Source organism: Pongo abelii, chromosome 20, assembly GCF_028885655.2.
Source record: "Pongo abelii isolate AG06213 chromosome 20, NHGRI_mPonAbe1-v2.0_pri, whole genome shotgun sequence".
Lineage (NCBI taxonomy): Eukaryota > Metazoa > Chordata > Mammalia > Primates > Hominidae > Pongo > Pongo abelii.
Window position 1 is genome coordinate 61,368,544 of NC_072005.2, and position 20,199 is coordinate 61,388,742.

Sequence of the window (20,199 nt, forward strand, 5' to 3'; positions counted from 1 at the left end):
TTAAATTTATACAAATTAAAAAAAAGTATAATAAAATAGTACATTCTTTCTTTAGAGATGACAAATAGCACCAGAGAAAATGCCTCCACATTCTGGCATTGAGATCATCTGCAGGATAAGGGTATACTGCATGCCTGGTCATGCCTGGTCAAGTAAATATACTCAGACCATGAATCTCAGAGACGAAACATAGGCTCAGAACAGACAAAGCCATAGAGCTTTTGACTAATGGCCCAGTGAAGACAATCTCTGCCTGTATGGTATCCACCACCACCTTATATTCTGTCCCAAACCCTTCCATTTGGATGTAGGATCTGATTCAAAGATGGATTTGAACACCATTAGACACCGGCTTGATGAAAATTCACTTCTCATTCGCTTCTCATCTGAAACATAAATAGAAATATAGGTCTTAGGCAGGAGGATTTCTTGAGGCCAGAAGTTAGAGACTACCCTGGCCAACATAGAAAGACCCCATCTCTATTTAAAAAAATATACATATATATGTCTTCTCTTGGGCTCCACCCAAGAGCAACCTGGAACTAAGTTATTCGGGAACAAACTGTTCCACTTTGCTGTGAGGCAATAGATGTGGAAATTCCCTGACGAGGGGCTCTGTCCTCATACTTCCTGTGGAGCTTATTGTCGTAAGAGTATCTGTCATCCTGCTAATGTGCATCAAAAAGAGACCAACGGGGCTGAGGCCGTGTCAGCACGATGGACCCCAAAGAGACCACCCTCCTGTGTCTTGGTGAGTTTCAGAGTAAAAGTGGGTTAGAGGGGAAGATAGAGAAATCCCAAAATAATCAGGGTGTCTCTTAACAGTGTGAGTAGGAGATTTTAGTGGCTGCCAAGGAGATTCTGATCTCCTTAGTGGAAAGTCTGTCTTTGTCAATATATCTATAACTTTGTCTCTGCCCAAGCCCAAGCTAGCTTGTGGGGCTCAAGGTTTAATATTTGTATTAAACCTATAGTGTGTTATCTGGGATTCACGATGGTTCCAAGGTTCCTATCAAGGAGAGACTTAGAGGCTGGAATCTGAAAGGTAAAAATAAAGAATGAGCCTCAAAACTGTGATTGTTGTGGAAGGAAAACATGTGATTGAATCCCATATAGAAATATGGTTACTAGTATTTTGTTGAAGATTTTTGCATTTATGTTCAACAAAGATATTATCCCAAAGTTTTCTGTTTTCGTTGTGTCTCTGCCACGTTTTGTTATCAGGATGATGCTGGCCTCATAGAATGAGTTGGGGAGGAGTCCCTCCTCCTGGATTTTTTCAATAGTTTTAGTAGGAATAATACTAGCTCTTCTTGGCCTGGCTCAGTGGCTCACGCCTGTAATCCCAGCACTTTGGGAGGCCGAGGTGGGCGGATCACAAGGTCAGGAGATCAAAACCATCCTGGCCAACATGGTGAAACCCTGTCTCTACTATAAATACAAAAAAATTAGCCGGGCGTGGTGGTGGGTGCCTGTAGTCCCAGCTACTCAGGAGGCTGAGGCAAGAGAATGGCGTGAACCCGGGAGGCGGAGCTTGCAGTGAGCGGAGATCATGTCACTGCACTCCAGCCTGGCCGACAGAGCGAGACTCTGTCTCAAAAAAAAAAAAAATACTAGCTCTTCTTTATATGTCTGGTGGGATTGAGCTGTGAATCCACCTGGTACTGGTCTTTTTCTGGTCTGTCATTACGGATGGTGATTTGTCATAAAGGTTGGAAATGGAAGCTTGATTTTTCATAAATCTCTCTCTTCCAGTGCTCTGTCTGGGCCAGAGGATTCAGGCACAGGAAGGTAAGTGTCCTGTAAATCTCTCCCAGCCCCTTTAGACCCTCTTGGAAGCTCTAGCATAAAGAAATTGAGGAATAGCATGAAGCACAGATTCTTATTTTAGTCCCCATTCTAGTTGTTTCTGCTGTGCTTCTCTTGCCTAATTTCTATCTCACTTTGTTATCTCCAAACGCTTCAGACTCATTAATGCTCATGCCTGGATTTATAGTTAGTCCTTTCCTGTGTTAGACTGTCCATGAAGGATCTGTAATTTACTGAATGCTCAAACTGCAAGGATGAGGAAGTCAGGAGTCATCTGCCCAATATCCTTCCTTATGCTGATTCTATTTTGTTTTAGCAACCCACTTCCTCCCATCACTTCATTTAAAAGGATGCTGCCATAGTCTAACCCTACTGAACACTCTAGCGTTCTATAGTACTACTGCAGTGCTAAGCATTAAGTAGTCTTAATGTACTACTGAATATTCTGCCACCCCAACTACTACTGCCTGAGCCTCCTAACAAGTGTGAGCCCCATGTCCATCCATGTCTTCTCTCTTCCAGCTCCTTCTAAAGCCTGAATTATTTGTGTGTTGAACAATATTCATTCTTCCTATCCATGAGCATGGAATGTTTTTCCATTTGTTTGTGTCATCTATGATTTCATTGAGCAGTGTTTTGTAGTTCTCCTTGCAGAGATCTTTCACCTCCCTGGTTAGCTGTATTCCCAGGTATTTTATTCTTTTTGTGGTAATTGTGAATGGATTCTCTTCTTGATTTGGCTCTCAGCTTAGATGTTTTTGGTGTATAGGAATGCTACTGTTTTTTGTATATTGATTTTGTATCCTGGAACTTTGCCAAAGTTGTTTATCAGATTAAGAAGTGTTTGGGCAGAGACTGTGGTTTTCTAGGTATAGAATCATATCACCTGCAAACAGGGATAGTTTGATTTCCTTTCTTCCTATTTGGATGCCTTTTATTTCTTTCTCTTGCCTGATTGCTCTGGCTAGGACCTCCAGTACTATGTTGAACAGAAGTAGTGAGAGACGGCATCCATGTCTTGTGCCAGTTTTCAAGGGGAATACTTCCAGCTTTTGCCCATTCAATATGATGTTGACTGTGTTTGTCATACATCATTCTTATTATTTTGAAATATGTTTCTTCAATGCCTAGTTTGTCAAGATTGTTTAGCATAAAGAGATGTTGAATTTTATCAAAAGCTCTATTGAGATGATTATGTGTGTTGGGGGGGGTTGTCCTACTTACGTGATGAATCATATTTAAGATTTCTGTATATTGGCCGGGCGCGGTGGCTCATGCCTGTAATCCCAGCACTTTGGGAGGCTGAGGCAGGCGGATCACGAGGTCAGGAGATCGACACCATCCTGGCTAACATGGTAAAACCTCGCCTCTACTAAAAAATACAAAAAAATTAGCCAGGTGTGGTGGTGGGCACCTGTAGTCCCAGCTGCTCGGGAGGCTGAGGCAGGAGAATGGCGTGAATCCAGGAGACAGAGCTTGCAGTGAGCCAAGATCACGCCACTGCACTCCAGCCTGGGCAACAGAGCGAGACTCTTATATCGAATCAAACTTGCATCCCAGAAATGAAACCTACCTGATGGTGATGGATTAGCTTTCTGATGTGCTGCTGGATTGTTTGCTAGTATTTTGTTGAGGATTTTGGCATTTATGTTCAACAAGGATATTGTCCTGAAGTTTTCTGGTTTTGTTGTGTCTCTGCCATGTTTTTGCATCAAGATGATGCTGGTCTCATACAATGAGCTGGGGAGGCATTCCTCCTCCTGAATTTTTTTGGAACGTTTCAGTAGGTAGCTCTTCTTTATATATCGGATGGGATTCAGCTGTGAGTTTGTCTGGTACTGGGCTTTTTCTGGTCTGTAGGCTTTTTATTACTGATTCAATTTTGGAGCTCATTATTGGTCTGTTCATGAATTCAATTTATTCTTGGTTCGATCTCAGGAGGGTGTATGTGTCCAGGAATTTCTCCATTTATTCTAGATTTTCTATTTTGTGTGCATAGAGGTGTTCATAATATTCTCTGATGATTGTATTTCTGTGGGGTGAGTGGTAATATACCCTTTGTTGTTTCTAATTGTGTTTATCTGGATCATCTCTCTTTTCTTCTTTATTAGTCTAACTAGTCATCTGTCTTACTAATTTTTTCAAAAATCCAACTCCTGGATTTGCTGATCTTCTGAATGCTTTTTCGTGTCTCAATCTCTTTCAGCTCAGCTCTGATTTTGGTTATTTCTTGTTTCCTACGAGCTTCGGGGTTGATTTCCTCTTGGTTCTCTTAGTTCCTCTTGTGATGTTAGGTTGTTAATTTGAACTTTTTCTAGCTTTTTGACATGGGAGTTTAGTGCTATAAACTTCCCCCTTAACACTGCCTTAGCTGTGTCCCAGAGATTCTGCTATATTTACCCAAAAATTACAGAACAGACTGCTTAATTTCCATGCATTGTACAGTTTTGAGTGGTTTTCTTAGTATTTATTCCTATTTTTATTCCACTGTGCTCTGATTTCGCTTTTCTGGATTTGCTAAGGATCTTTTTTTTTTTTTGAAATGGAGTCTTGCTCTGTCGCCCAGGCTGGAGTGCAATGGCACAATCTAGGTTCACTGCAAGCTCCGCCTCCTGGATTCACGCCATTCTCCTGCCTCAGCCTCCCAAGTAGCTGGGACTACAGGCGCCCGTCACCACACCCGGCTAATTTTTTTGTATTTTTAGTAAAGATGGGGTTTCACTGTGTTAGCCAGGATGGTCTCGATCTCCTGATCTCATGATCCGCCCGCCTTGGCCTCCCAAAGTGCTGGGATTACAGGCGTGAGCCACCGCGCCCGGCCTGCTAAGGATTGTTGTATGTCTGATTGTATGATCGACTTTAGAGTATGTGCCATGGGGCAATGAAAACAATGTAGATTCTGTTGTTTTGGGGGTGGAGAGTTCTGTAGATGTCTATCAGGTCCATTTGATCCAGTGCTGAGTTCAGGTCCTGAATATCTTTGTTTGCCTCAATGAACTAATACTGTCAGCAGGATGTTAAAGTCTCCCCCTATTATTGTGTGGTTGTCTAAGTCTCTTGGTCTCTCAGAACACCCTTTATGAATCTGAGTGCTTCTGTGTTAGGTGCATAATATTTAGGATAGTTAGGTCTTCATGTTCTTTTTTTAATTTATTTTTTTTCTTTTTCTTTTTGATTCAGCAGATGGGCTGCTACACACTCCTTAGCAGATTCTGACATCCATGGCCACTGTCCAGCTATGGTCTTCATGTTGAATTAAACCCTTTACCATGATTTAATGCCCTTCTTTGCCTTTTTTGATCTTTGTTGGTATAAAGTCTGTTTTGCCTGAAATTTTAATAGCAGCTCCTGCTTTTTTTTTTTTTTTTGGCTTTCCATTTGCTTGGTAGATTTTTCTCCATTTCTTTACTTTGAGCCTATGGATGTCATTGCATATGAGATGGGTTTCTTATAGACAGCATAATGTTGAGTCTTGCTTTTTTTTTTTTTTTTTGAGACGGAGTCTTGCTCTGTCACCCAGGCTGGAGTGTAGTGGTGTGATCTCGGCTCACTGCAACCTCTGCCTCTCAGGTTTAAGCAATTCTCCCGCTTCAGCCTCCTGAGTAGCTGGGATTACAGGCACCCACCACCACACCTGGCTAATCTTTGTATTTTTAGTAGAGACAGGGTTTTGCCATGTTGGCCAGGCTGGTCTCGAACTCCTGACCTCGTGATCCACCCGCCTCGGCTTCCCAAAGTGCTGGGATTACCAGCGTGAACCACCGCACCTGGCCTTTTTTTTTTTTTTTTTTTTTTTTTTGACAAGGAATCTCACTCTGTCACCCAGGCTGGAGTGCAGTGGCACGATCTTGACTCACTGCAACTTCTGCCTCCTGGGTTCAAACGATTCTCCTGCCTCGGCCTCCCAAATAGCTGGGATTACAGGTGTGTACCACCACGCCCAGCTATTTTTTTTTTTTTTTGTATTTTTATTAGAGATGGGATTTCATCACATTGGCCAGGCTGATGTCGAACTCCTGACCTCAAATGATCCACCCACCTCAGCTTCTCAAAGTGCTGGGATTACAGGTGTGAGCCACCGCGCCCGGTCTCTTGCTTCTTTATCCAACTTGCCACTCTGCATTTTACTTAGGACAATTAGCCCGTTTACATTCAAAGTTAGCATTTACATGTGCGGATTTTTTCCTGTCGTCATGTTGTTGGCTGGTTTGGTTATTATACAGACTTGTTTGTGTGGTTGTTTTATAGTGTCACTGGTTTATATACATAAGTGTGTTTTCTATTGGCTGGTGATGGTCTTTTCGTTCCATATTTAGCGCTCCTCTTAGGAGCTCTTGTATGGCAGGCCTGATGGTAATAAATTCCCTCAGCATTTGCTTGTCTGAAAATGATGTTATTTCTCCTTCACTTATGAAACTTAGTTTGGCTGGGAATGAGATTCTTGGTTGGAAATTCTTTTCATACGAATATTAAACATAGGCCCCCAATCTCTTCTGGCTCATAGAGTTTCTGCTGAAAGGTCTGCTGTTAGCTTGATGGCATTCCCTTTGTAGGTGACCTGCCCCTTCTTTTTTGCTGTCTTTTCACATTTTTTTCTTTCTTTCTTTGTTTTTTTTTTTTTTTTTTTTTTTGAGATGGAGTCTCACTCTGTTGCCCAGGCTGCCAGGCTGGAGTGCAGTGGCGCGATCTTGGCTCACTGCAAGCTCCGCCTCCCGGGTTCACGCCATTCTCCTGCCTCAGCCTCCCGAGTAGCTGGGACTACAGGCGCCCATCACCATGCCCGGCTAATTTTTTGTATTTTTTTTTTAGTAGAGATGGGGTTTCACCATGTTAGCCAGGATGGTCTCGATCTCCTGACCTCGTGATCCGCCCACCTCTGCCTCCCAAAGGGCTGGGATTACGGCGTGAGCCACCGTGCCCGGCCAACATTTTTTTCTTTCATTTCTACCTTGAAGAATCTGATGATTTTGTGTCTTGGGGATGCTCTTCTTGTGTAGTATTTTGGAGGGGTTCTCTTTGTTTCCTGAATTTGATTCTTGGCCTCTCCAGTGAAGTTGATTTTGTGTCTTGGGGATGCTCTTCTTGTGTAGTATTTTGCAGGGGTTCTCTTTGTTTCCTGAATTTGATTCTTGGCCTCTCTAGTGAAGTTGGAGAAGTTTTCATGAACAATACCCTGAAATATGTTTTCCATGTTGCTTGCTTTCTCCCCATCTCTTTCGGGGATGCCAATGGGCTATTTGGTCTCTTTAGATAATCCCATACTTCTTAGAGGTTTTGTTCATTCTTTTTTATTCTTTTGCCTTCATTTTTGTCTGACTGAATGAGTTCAGAGAGCCAGTATTCATGCTCTGAGATTCTTTCCTCATTTTGCTTTATTCTGCCATTAATACTCATGATCACATTATGAAATCTCGTAGTGTGTTTTTCAGCTCTATCAGAGCCGTTTGGTTCTTTCAAAATGACCACTGCATAGATTAGCCCCTCTGTCATTTTATTGTAATCTTTAGATTCCTCGCATTGGGTTTCAACTTTCTCCTGAATCTTGATGACCTTAATTTCTATCCATATTCTGAATTCTATTTCTGTCATTTCAGCCAGGTAAAGAGCCCTTGCTGGGAAGCTCGCGTGGTAATTTGGAGGAAGGAAGACACTGTTGCTTTTTGAGTTGACAGAGGTCTTGCTCTAGTTCTTTCTCATCCGTGTGGGCTAATGTTCCTTTAAGTGTGCTGCAATTTGAATTTTTTGCTTTTTTCTTTTAACTGTGATGTCATTTGAGCACAGTCAGTAGATTTCTTTTCTAGATGGTTTCAGAGGGCTGGGGCTTCTGCAGGGTCTTTATTTATAGCTAAATTCTTGTCCTTGGTTTCACAGGGAGGTATATTAGCAAGCATTTTTGGTGTTGAAGTTTGGGCTGCAATCCAGTAAATGATGCTTAAGCATAACGGCCAGTAGGTCATTCCTCGTGATTGCCGCTGTGCTCCCTCTCACGCTCTGAAAGTGTGGGCTCCTCTCCCATTCAAGTGCTGGCTGCAGATCCGGGCTCGGCACTCCCAGGCTTGGGGTGAGCTCAGACTTTATGTTCCCTCCGTGGCTTGGGGGCAGCAGGGAAGGGACCTTAGCAGTGGTTGTGGCAGACGGCCTTTCACTTGTCCCTTGGGACTCCACCCCAGAGAGATGTGGAGCCACTATCAGTCAGTGTGATGAGCCAAGAGTGGGGCGACTGCACTGTGGGTCCAAGCTAGGGGCCCTGCCTAGTGATGAGCAGGGGGGACAGGTGGGTCACAGGGGTGACAGACTGGCCTCTTCTCTTTAGGGCAGTTTGCTGGAGGTGTGGTTAAAGCACTCAGAGTCTTTGCTCCCTCCCCAGTCTGAGGGCAGCAAGGCCAGTACCACCACAGTAGCAGCTGCAGGGTGGCTTTCAGCTGCCTCTGGGAGCTCCGCCACAGAGAAATGCAGACTCACAGCTGCTGGGAATGCTCCGCCAGAGGGTGGGGCTGCTGTGCTGCGGGCTCAAGCTGGGGCTTGGTGAAGAGCAGGAGGTTGAGGGCTCACAGGGAGAGGAGACTGAGCTCCTCTGTATGGTGACTGTGGTGTGCTAGAAGCATGAATGAAGGCCGGGCGCGGTGGCTCACGCCTGTAACCCCAGCACTTTGGGAGGCTGAGGCGGGCAGATCGAGGCCATCCTGGCTAACACGGTGAAACCCCGTCTCTACTAAAAATACAAAAAATTAGCTGGGCGTGGTGGCGGGCGCCTGTAGTCTCAGCTACTCGGGAGGCTGAGGCAGGAGAATGGCGTGAACCCGGAAGGCGAAGCTTGCAGTGAGTGGAGATCTTGCCACTGCACTGCAGCCTGGGCGACAGAACAAGACTCCATCTCAAATAAATAAATAAATAAATAAAGCATGAATGAAGCCCCCAGGCTCCTTGCTTCTTCCCCAGATCACGGGCAGCAGGGGCAGAACCCTTGCCAGGCTCCTTGCTTCTTCCCCAGATCACGGGCAGCAGGGGCAGAACCCTTGCCAGGCTCCTTGCTTCTTCCCCAGATCACGGGCAGCAGGGGCAGAACCCTTGCCAGGCTCCTTGCTTCTTCCCCAGATCACGGGCAGCAGGGGCAGAACCCTTGCCATGGCAGTGGCAGAGGGGCTGTCAGTTGCCTCTGGGAGCCACTCCGCAGGGAAACAGGGAACCACCACCAGTGAGTATGCTGAGGGCAGGGCGGCTGCTCTGCACTCCCGAGCTGGGGGCTCTGCCTGGTAAAGTGGGGGTGGGAGCTCACAGGGAAGAGAGACTGGACTCATCTCTGTCTGATGGCTGTGGCATAATGACCGGGCCCCCACACATGAAAAAGAATTCTGGGAACTCAAAAGCCAGTTTGTCCCCACCATGGACTCCTTGGATTGCATTTCAAATTTCTCCTCAATTTCGATGAGCTTCCCGGCCATCCAGATTCTGAATTCTATACCCCTCATTTCATTCATCTCAATGTAGCTAAGAACCAGATTTCCAGGGGCCCATCGAGTTGCCAGAGTTCTTGTGTTGATTTCTTTTTTTCTTTTTTTTCTTTTTTGTGACAGAGTCTTACTCCATCGCCCAGGCTGGAGTGCAGTGGCGCGATCTCGGCTCACTGCTGCTCACTTCACCTCCCGGGTTCAAGCGATTCTCCTGTCTCAGCCTCCTGAGTAGCTGGGATTACAGGTGTGTGCCACCATACCCAGCTAATTTTTGTATGTTTAGTAGAGCCCGGGTTTTGTCACGTTGGTCAGGCTGGTCTTGAGCTCTTGACGTCTGGTGATCCACCCGCCTTGGCCTCCCAAAGTGCTGGGATTACAGGTGTGTGCCACCACACCCAGCTAATTTTTGTATATTTAGTAGAGCCCGGGTTTTGTCACGTTGGTCAGGCTGGTCTTGAACTCTTGACCTCCAGTGATCTGCCCACTTCAGCTTCCCAAAGTGCTGGGATTACAGGTGTGAGCCACCGCGCCCGGCCTTGGTGTTGATTCTTTCTCCTGTGTGAGGGCTGGTGTTCCTTTAACTGACATCACAGTTAAAGGATGTCATAACCCATAAACACTTCATTTCTGGGTGTTTTCAGATGCCAGGACTCTGCACAGAATCTTTATTTGTGGCTGGATTTTTCCCTTCATTGTATACTGGCAAAATATTTCAGTGTTGTATTTTGAAGTGTGATCCAGTAGGTGGCACCTAAAAGGGTTGGCCAGCATACAGGATCTTAGCCACAAGCTCTTTTGTAGCTTTGTTTCGTTTTTTGTTTTGTTTTTTGACACAGGGTCTTGCTCTGTCACCCAGGCTGGAGCGCAGTGGCACAATCTCAGCTCACTGCAGCCTCTACCTATCAGGTTAAGTGATCCTCCTGCCTCAGCCTCCTGAGTAGCTGGGACTACAAGCACACACCACCATAAAGAGAAAATTTTTGTAATTTTTTTTCTTTTTTTTTTTTTTGTAGAGATGGGGTTTCACCATGTTTACCAGGCTGGTCTCAAACTCCTGGGCTCAAGCGATCTGCCTGCCTTGGCCCCCTAACTCTTGTATTTTGACAAAGTCGGTAGTAGTGCTCTGTGGTTGTGGGGAGGGGTGACTCCCTCGCCTGGTCCATTCTTGGGCCTTGGAGGAGCCTCCTACAATCACTGGCTCTGCACCCACCGTTTCCTTTATTAGGATTGTTCTGCCCATGGGGCTCCCTCAGGCAGGGCATGGTGGGCAGACAGGCTGTATCCTTCCCCGGCCAGCTCTATGGAGGGAGGACCACCCCGCTCCTCTGCAGGCTGGTGAAATCAGGTGTTTCACCCCTCTGAGAGTTCTGAGAATGAGGGCTCCTCATGGCTCAGTTGCCACCCAACCTGGTGAGTCCTTCTCAGCAAGGGTGGTTGGAGCCATCTGATCTGCCATCTCAGTGCTTCCCAGGGGAACACAGAGCTGCGGGGCATGGTGGCTCACACCTGTAATCCCAGTACTTTGGGAGGCCGAGGCGGGCAGATCACGAAGTCAGGAGACTGAGACCATCCTGGATAACATGGTGAAACCCCGTCTCTACTAAAAATACAAAAAAAATTAGCCAGGCGTGGTGGCGGGTGCCTGTAGTTCCAGCTACTCGGGAGGCTGAGGCAGGAGAATGGCGTGAACCGGGGAGGCGGAGCTTGCAGTGAGCTTAGATCCTGCCACTGCACTCCAGCCTGGGCAACAGAGTGAGACTTCATCTCAAAAAAAAAAAAAAGAAAGAAAAGAAAAACACAGAGCTGCACAACCCACAGAGTTCAGGCAGAAGGGGGTCTGCAGTGCTGGAAGACCCAACAGGTCTGGCCCCTCTGGCTGCAAGTGGCAGGGGTGGGTGGAGTCACCCACTTCACCATCTGGGTGCTTTCCAGGGAAGCATGGAGCCATGGCCCCCGGCAGAGTTCAGGCAGAAGCTGGGCCACTGTGCTGGAAACTGGCCTTGAGCCTTGTCGAGTGAGGGCAGGTGGAGCCATCTCACTGCTCCCACGCACCACGCCTGTGGCCTCTGCTGGGGCTGTAGTAATGGCACTCGACTGCTCTGGGATCAAGGCCTGTGGAGGTCCCCATGGCTTCAGTGTTGCCTCTGCAAAAACCCCAGTTGCAGCCGGGTGCGGTGGCTCACGCTTGTAATCCCAGCACTTTGGGAGGCCGAGGCAGGTAGATCACTTGAAGTCAGGAGTTCAAGACCAGCCTGGCCAACATGGTGAAACCCCATTTCTACTAAAAATACAAAAATTATCCAGGCATGGTGGTGGGCACCTGTAATCCCAGCTACTCAGAAGGCTGAGGCAGAAGAATTGCTTGAACCCGGGAGGCAGAGGTTGCAGTGAGCTGAGATTGCACCACTGCACTGCAGCCTGGGCGACAAAGCGAGACTCTGTCTTGAAAAATAATAACAATAAAAAATAAAGATGGCAACCATAGACACTGGAGACTACTAGACGAGGAGGAAGAAAGGGGGTTGAAAAACTGCCTATTGGGTACTATGCTCAGTACCTGGGTGACAGGATCAATCGTACCCCAAACCTCAGCATCATAAATTATTTAAATTTTTCTCTTTTTTTAATTTTTTTTTAATTGAGACAGAGTCTCACTCTGTTGCCCAGGCTGGAGTGCAGTGGTGTGATCTCGGCTCACTGCAAGCTCCGCCTCCTAGGTTCACGCCATTCTCCTGCCCCAATCTCCCTAGTGTCTGGGACTACAGGCGCCCGCCACCACGCCCCGCTAATTTTTTGTATTTTCAGTAGAGACGGGGTTTCACCGTGTTAGCCAGGATGGTCTCGATCTCCTCACCTCGTGATCCACCCGCCTCGGCTTCCCAAAGTGCTGGGAATACAGGCGTGAGCTACCGCACCCAGCCTAAATTTTTCTTTAAATAAAGAATGATAGGTTCTTCACACCCTAATGTATTTTTACTTCCCCCACAGAGAAGGAAAGGAATGGCTTCCTCATGGCAAGCCACCTCAGTCTGGGCTTTATTTTCTTCCAGGGGACTTTCCCATGCCTTTCATATCTGCCAAATCAAGTCCTGTGATTCCCTTGGATGGATCTGTGAAAATCCAGTGCCAGGCCATTCGTGAAGCTTACCTGACCCAGCTGATGATCCTAAAAAACTCCACGTACCGAGAGATAGACAGAAAACTGAAGTTTTGGAATAAGACTGATCCTGAGTTCATCATTAACCACATGGACACAAACAAGGCAGGGCGCTATCGGTGCCAATATAGGATAGGGCAATACATGTTCCGGTACAGTGACACCCTGGAGCTGGTAGTGACAGGTAAGGAAACATCCAGGGTCCACAGCCCTGGTGTGATTTTTTTCTTATTTTGAATAGAGTATTTTTCAAGAAGTTTTAGATTTACAAACAAAAAAAAATTGATGATTGCTTCAGAGAGTTCTCAGCCATCTGGCACCCCACTTCCCCCAGAGTTAACATCTTACATTAGTATGGCACATTTCTTACCATTAATGAACAAATATCGACACGTTCTCAGCTAAAGTCTATAGCTTATTTACATTTTCTTAGTTTTTTTACCTGATAGTCTTTCTCTGTTCCAGGATCCCATTCAAGATTTCACATTGCGGCCGGGCGCGGTGGTTCACGCCTGTAATCCCAGCACTTAGGGAAGCCAAGGCGGGTGGATCACCCGAGGTCAGGAGTTGGCGACCAGCCTGGCCAACATAGTGAATTCCCCGTCTCTACTGAAAATGCAACAATCGCTGGGCGCGGTGGCTCACGCCTGTAATCCCAGCACTTTGGGTGGCTGAGGTGGGTGGATCACCTGAGGTCACGAGTTCGAGACCAGCCTGGCCAACACAGTGAAACCCCATCTCTACTAAAAATGGAAAAAATTGGCCGGGCCTGGTGGCACACGCCTGTAATCCCAGCTACTCAGGAGGCTGAGACGGGAGAATCGCTTGAACCCAGGAGGCAGAGGTTGCAGTGAGCTGAGATCACGCCACTGCACTCCAGTCTGGGCGACAGAGCGAGACTCCGTCTCACACACACACACAAAAAGATTTCACATTGCATTCAGGTGTCATGTATCTTTTTTTTTTTTTTTTTTTTTTTTTTGAGACGGAGTCTCACTCTGTTGCCCAGGCTAGAGTGCAGTGGCGCAATCTCGGCTCACTGCAAGCTCCGCCTCCCAGGTTCACGCCATTCTCCTGCCTCAGCCTCCCGAGTAGCTGGGACTACAGGCGCCTGCCACCACACCCGGCTAATTTTTTGTATTTTTAGTAGAGATGGGGTTTCACCGTGTTAGCCAGGATGGTCTCAATCTCCTGACCTCGTGATCCGCCCGCCTCGGCCTCCCAAAGTGCTGGGATTCCAGGCGTGAGCCACCGCGCCCGGCAGGTGTCACGTATCTTTAGGTTTGTCTTGGCTGTCACAGCTTCTCAGATGTTGCTGGTTTTCCATGACCTTGTCAGTTTTGAGGGTAGTGGTCCATTATTTTCGAGGGTACTGCCACTACTGGAAATTGTCCGATGTTTTGCTCATGACTAGACTGAGTTATGGGTTATTGCAGGGAAGACCAGAGGTGCAAAGTGCCATTTCATCACCTCATAGCAAAGATTTAAACAGTCCATGGGAACATGACTGTGGATGTTGAGCTGGCTGTTGTTGAAAGCCTGGCTGAAGTAGTAACTGTGGCCAGGCACCGTGGCTCGTGCCTGTAATCCCAGCACTTTGGGAGGCCGGGCGCTGTGGCTTGTGCCTGTAATCCCAGCACTTTGGGAGGCCGGGTGCCGTGGCTCACACCTGTAATCCCAGCACTTTGAGAGGCCGAGACGGGCAGATCACTTAAGCCCAGGAGACCAGCCTAGGCAACATAGTAAGACCCCATCTGTACAAAAAATCAAAAAATTAGCTGGGCATGGTGGCACCCACCTGTAGTCTCAGCTACTTGAGAGGCTGAGATGGTAGGATCACTTGAGCCTGGGAGGTCGAGGCTGCAGTGAGCCGTGATTATGCCACTGCCCTCAGCCTGGGTGACAGAGTGAAACCCTCTCTAAAATAAATAAATAAATTTTAAAAAGAAAAAAGAGGCTGGGCACTGTGGTTCACGCCTGTAATCCCAGCACTTTGGGAGGCCGAGGCGGGTGGATCACCTGAAGTCAGGAGTTCAAGACCAGCCTGACCAACATGGTGAAACCTCATCTCTACTAAAAATACAAAAATTAGCTGGGCGTGGTAGCGGGTGCCTGTAATCCCAGCTACTCGGGAGGCTGAAGCAGGAGACTCACTTGAACCTCAGAGGTGGAGGTTGCAGTGAGCCGAGATCGTGCCACTGCACTGCAGCCTCAGTGACAGAGCGAGACTCCATCTCAAAAAACAATAATAGCCCAGGCGCAGTGGCACATGCTTGTAATCCCAGCACTTTGGGAGGCCAAGGTGGGCAGATCACCTGAGGTCAGGAGTTCGAGACCAGCCTGACCAACATGGGGAGACCCCATCTCTACTAAAAATACAAAAATTAGCTGGGTGTGGTGGTACGCACCTGTAATCCCAGCTTCTCGAGAGGCTGAGGCAGGAGAATCACTTGAACCCAGGCGGCAGAGTTTGCAGTGAGCTGAGATCGCGCCACTGCACTCCAGCTTGGGCAACAAGAGCGAAACTCCTTCTCAAAAAAATATATAATAATAACAATAAGAAGAAGAAGAAAAGAATAAAGGAGAAAAGGTCTTTCTAATAGCTCACTCTTTTCTCTCTTAGGCTTGTATGGCAAACCCTTCCTCTCTGCGGATCGGGGTCTGGTGTTGATGCCAGGAGAGAATATTTCCCTCACGTGCAGCTCAGCACACATCCCATTTGATAGATTTTCACTGGCCAAGGAGGGAGAACTTTCTCTGCCACAGCACCAAAGTGGGGAACACCCGGCCAACTTCTCTTTGGGTCCTGTGGACCTCAACGTCTCAGGGATCTACAGGTGCTATGGTTGGTACAACAGGAGCCCCTACCTGTGGTCCTTCCCCAGTAACGCCCTGGAGCTTGTGGTCACAGGTAGGTACCGCCCAGTCCAGCCCTGTGTCTGGGTTGGCTGTCCAGGGCCTTGCCGCTGGGCAGGAATATGAAGAATGAAGAGGTGCACTGAGAGTGAGGTGAAGAGAGGCAAAGACTCACTCACCCCAGGACAGTGGAGAGAGAAAGGCTTCCCCACCACACTTTCCACTTTCACTACCTCGCTAGAGTTCTCCAGACAGTGTTCATTGAAAACTTACGGTCTATGGAGAACAGAAGGGCTAACTATTTTATTATTTTATTTTATTTTATTTTATTTTATTTTATTTTATTTTATTTTACTTTACTTTACTTTACTTTACTTTATTTTATTTTATTTTCTGGGATGGAGTCTTGCTCTTTCGCCAAGGCTGGAGTGCAGTGACAGGATCTCGACTCACTGCAACCTTCGCCTCCCGGGTTCACGCAATTCTCCTGCCTCAGCCTCCTGAGTAGCTGGGACCACACAGACGGGGTTTCACCATGTTGGCCAGGCTGGTCTCGAATTCCTGACCTTGTGATCCACCCGCCTCAGCCTCCCAAAGTGCTGGGATTGCAGGCGTGAGCCACCGCGCCCAGCCGAGAAGGGCTAACTTTTAGAGTCACATGTTTATGGGCTGTATTGAGACAGTAGACACCAGGCTCAACGTTGACTAGCACACCTCTCCTTTCCAGTTGCAGCTGGAAATCCTTGAACTCGCCGACAGTACTAGAATCCACCATGAGTGATCAAATGGGGACTGAGGGGTCATAGGAAAGACTTTTAAAACCTCTATCATGAGCCCCATTTTTATTTTATTCATTTATTTATTTTGAGACAGAATCTCGTTCTGTTGCCCAGGGTGGAGTGCAGTGGTGCAATCTCTCCTCACACTGCAACCTCCCCCTCCCAGGTTGAAGAAATTCTCATGCATCAGCCTCCTAAGTAACTGGGACCACAGGCGTGCACCACTGCACCAGGCTACTTTTTGTATTTTTAGTAGAGATGGGGTTTTGCCATGTTGCCCAGGCTAGTCTCAAACTCCTGGCCTCAAGTGATCTGTCTGCCTCGGCCTCACAAAGTGCTGGGATTACAGGCGTGAGCCACCTGGTCTGGTGGTGAAGACTCTAAAGGCTCTTCTCAGACCAGCCTTTGTCCTGAATTTCACATGCCCGTGTTCAGTTGCCTCCCCAGCATCTTTTCAGGAGTTCCACAGACTCGCCCCTTCATTATCCAGGGTTAAGCTGCAGATATTCTTATTAGGATTCCACCTTGTTCTGGTGTTGTTGTAGAGATATGATTAGGTATTTAGTGAATTCACCAAGTGAGGAGAGAATGAAAAGAAAACACAACCTGCCTGGCCGGGCATGGTGGCGTGAGCCTGTGGTCCCAGCTACTCAGGAGGCTGAGGCAGGAGAATCACTTGAACCCAGGAGGCGGCCGTGCAGTGAGCCAAGATCACGCCATTGCACTCCAGCCTGGGTGACAGAACGAGACTCCATCTCAAGAAAAAAAAAAAAAAAAAAAAAAATACGGCTGGGCACGATGGCTCACACCTGTAATCTGAGCTCATTGGGAGGCCGAGGCAGGTGGATCACCTGAGGTCGGGAGTTCGAGACCAGCCTGGCCAACATGGTGAAACCCCATCTCTACTAAAAATACAAAAATTAGCCAGGCGTGGTGGTGGTGGGCGCCTGTAATCCCAGCTACTCGGGAGGCTGAGGCAGGAGAATCGCTTGACCAGGGAGGTAGAGGTTGCAGTGAGCCGAGATCGCGCCACAGCCCTCCAGCCTGGGCAACAGAGTGAGACTCCATCCCAAAACAAAAAAGAAAACACAACATGCCCATAATCACCTCCTTCCCAGTTTATAGAACTTCCCTGGGAAACACAGTTCCTTGCCCATGGACACAGTCTTGCTGACGGATCAGTGTGGTGCTAGCGAAGCATGAGCTCATTGAGGGGATGCCTGAGGGAGTCCCATTTTGGCAAGCGAATAGGGAAATGAGCTCCCATTTTAGGGCTCTGGGGTTGGGATGGAATGGAACACAACCACCAACCATTCATCTCCTTGAATTGTGTCTCCAGACTCCATAAACCAAGATTACACGATGCAGAACTTGATCCGCATGGCCGTGGCAGGACTGGTCCTCGTGGCTCTCTTGGCCATACTAGTTGAAAATTGGCACAGCCATAAGGCGCTGAACAAGGAAGCCTCGGCAGATGTGGCTGAACCGAGCTGGAGCCAACAGATGTGTCAGCCAGGATTGACCTTTGCACGAACACCAAGTGTCTGCAAGTAAACACCTGGAGGTGAAGGCAGAGAGGAGTCAGGAGTGTGGAGTCCGACAAAGCTATTTGAAGGACACAAGAGAGAAAAGCTCACTAAGAAGCTTGAATCTACTTTTTTTTTTTTTTTGAGGCAGAGTCTCGCTCTGTCACCCAGGCTGGAGTGCAATGGAACAATCTCGGTTCATTGAACCTCCCGGGTTCAAGTGATTCTTGTGCCTCAGCCTCCCAAGTAGCTGGAACTACAGGCACATACCACCGCACCGGGCTAATGTTTGTATTTTTAGTAGAGATGGGATTCCACCGTGTTGGCCAGGCTGGTCTCAAACTCCTGACCTCAAGTGATCCACCCACATTGGCCTCCCAAAGTGCTGGGACTACAGGCATGAGCCACCACACCCAGCCAGATGCATTTTCCTTTTTTTTTTTTTTTTTTTTTTTTTTTTTCCTGAGGCGGAGTCTCGCTCTGTCGCCCAGGCTACTGGAGTGCAGTGGCGCCATCTGCCATCTCGGCTCACTGCAAGCTCCACCTCCCAGGTTCACGCCATTCTCCTGCCTCAGCCTCCCGAGTAGCTGGGACTACAGGTGCCCGCCACCGCGCCTGGCTAATTTTTTGTATTTTTAGTAGAGACGGGGTTTCACCATGTTAGCCAGGATGGTCTCGATCTTCTGACCTCGTGATCTGCCCACCTCGGCCTCCCAAAGTGCTGGGATTACAGGCGTGAGCCACCGCACCCGGCCAGATACATTTTCAAACCAATCAAATGGTGTTTTCTTATGCAGGACTGATCGATTTGCACCCACCTTTCTGAACATCAGTTATGGTTTTCCATCTTATCTGTCTTCTGATTTTTTATACCCTGTTTTAATTTCTTCCTTCATTGTTCTTCTCTTTTTTTATTTTATTTATTTTTATTTTTATTTTTATTTGAGACAGAGTCTCACTCTGTTGCCCAGGCTAGAGTGCAGTGGCATGATCTCGGCTCACTGCAACCTCTGCCTCCCGGGTTCAAGCAATTCTCCTGCCTCAGCCTCCCAAGTAGCTGGGATTACAGGCTCCCACCATCACACCCAGCTAATTTTTTTGTATTTTTAGTAGAGACGGGGTTTCATCATGTTGGCCAAGCTGGTCTCAAACTCCTGACCTCGTGATCCACCCGCCTTGGCCTCCCAAAGTGCTGGGATTACAGACGTGAGCCACGGCGCCCGGTCTTCTTTTTATATTTTTAAATGTGTCTTCCCCAAATATAAATGGTTGGTAAGCGTGCCAAATACATTCAGTAACCCCCCTCCTTTATTTTTTTTTGTTGAAGTGTGGCTCTCCCTATGTTGCCTAAGCTGGTCTTGAACTCCTGGTCTCAAGCAATCCTCCTACCTCAGCCTCCTGTTGTGTTCATCTACAAATTGATGAGTGAAAGTCATAATCCTACAGGGGGGTTACCCTATTTATTTCACAAACCCTGTTTCTATGGGATTTTCATATAAGGAATACAGGCATGTGTTTCAACTCATTAATTTATTTTTTCACTTAGTTTTCATAATATTCACATATATTACCAAGTGTGCAAACATTAAAATCTTGTGTACAAAACTCAAATGGTCTTCCAAATAATTCCCCATTCTTTTTTCTTATAAATTTTCACAGCTTTACCCTTGACAGACTTTACTCACAGGAAATCTAAGTTGGTCATATGTGGCTCTTTCACTGATTACTGTTTACTTCATTGTCCAGTAGTTTATGTATGAAAATATAATTATACAATGTAAGGGTCCTACTTCCAGTGAAACTGGAGGGACTTAGGCCCACTTTTATCCTTTACTGAGAGCTTATCTCTACTTGATAAAATTTCTGCTGTATTCTTGGCTTAACTCATGTCCTGTGATTAAAAAAAAATGCAAAGTATTTCTAATTTTCTTTATTGACTGCTTTTCACACTCTATACAAGTTCTGGCCCATGTCTTCAGTTTGTTCTGAATTTTTTTTTTTTTTTTTTTTTTTTTTTGAGACGGAGTCTTGCTCTGTCACCCAGGCTCAAGTGCAGTGGCACAATCTCGGCTCACTGCAACCTCCGCCTCCCAGGTTCAAGCGATTCTCCTGCCTCAGCCTCCTGAGTAGCTGGGACTACAGGCGCGCACCGCTACGCCCAGCTAAGTTTTTGTATTTTAGTAGAGACAGGGTTTTGCCATGTTAGCCAGGCTGGTCTCAAACTCCTGACCTCAAGTGATCTGCCCACCTTGGCCTCCCAAAGTGCTGGGATTACAGGCGTGAGTCATTGCACCTGGCCAGTTTGTTCTGAATTTATCAGCAAAACTGAACCCTCTTATGTCCTCCTGTATAAGAGCTTTACACAAAATTGTACCCCTTATTATTAATAATGGTTATCTCTCGATTTACCACATATTCCACTATATATTTGTGCTTCTAGTTTTTCCTGCATTGGAATTTCAGTCAGTATTAACACATGCTTTCCCCATTGTTGAGAAGAATCGTCTCTTCTCACAAAACCCTGACACTTTTGTTGTTGTTGAGATGGAGTCTCACTCTGTCACCCAGGCTGGAGTGCAGTGGTGCGATCTCAGCTCACTACAAGCTCCGCCTCCCAGGTT

The 20,199-nt window shown here is 47.1% G+C and overlaps 1 protein-coding gene across 3 annotated transcripts; it reads left to right on the forward strand.

The window, feature by feature from the left end:
- Nucleotides 1-618: 618 nt before the first annotated feature.
- On the forward strand, nt 619-19,495 carry FCAR (Fc alpha receptor). 3 transcript variants are annotated; one of them, XM_024237831.3, is made up of 5 exons: nt 619-751; nt 1,756-1,791; nt 12,311-12,601; nt 15,041-15,328; nt 17,392-19,495. In XM_024237831.3, the coding sequence occupies exons 1-5, from the start codon at nt 718-720 to the stop codon at nt 17,604-17,606; spliced, it is 864 nt and encodes a 287-aa protein (XP_024093599.1). In that variant the 5' UTR covers nt 619-717; the 3' UTR covers nt 17,607-19,495. The 3 variants fall into 3 exon arrangements, with proteins under 3 accessions (XP_024093599.1, XP_054395029.1, XP_054395028.1); XM_054539054.2 differs by lacking the exon at nt 12,311-12,601; XM_054539053.2 differs by lacking the exons at nt 619-751; nt 1,756-1,791 and adding an exon at nt 9,382-9,504.
- Nucleotides 19,496-20,199: the final 704 nt, after the last annotated feature.

What these genes read in the sequence shown, in the direction of transcription:
- FCAR (XM_024237831.3), top strand. Translation starts at nt 718, where the DNA reads ATGGACCCCAAAGAGACCACCCTCCTGTGTCTTG. An exon ending in GACCACCCTCCTGTGTCTTG is followed by an intron (nt 752 to 1,755) that starts GTGAGTTTCAGA and finishes TCTCTCTTCCAG; the next exon opens with TGCTCTGTCTGGGCCAGAGG. An exon ending in CCTGGAGCTGGTAGTGACAG is followed by an intron (nt 12,602 to 15,040) that starts GTAAGGAAACAT and finishes TTTCTCTCTTAG; the next exon opens with GCTTGTATGGCAAACCCTTC.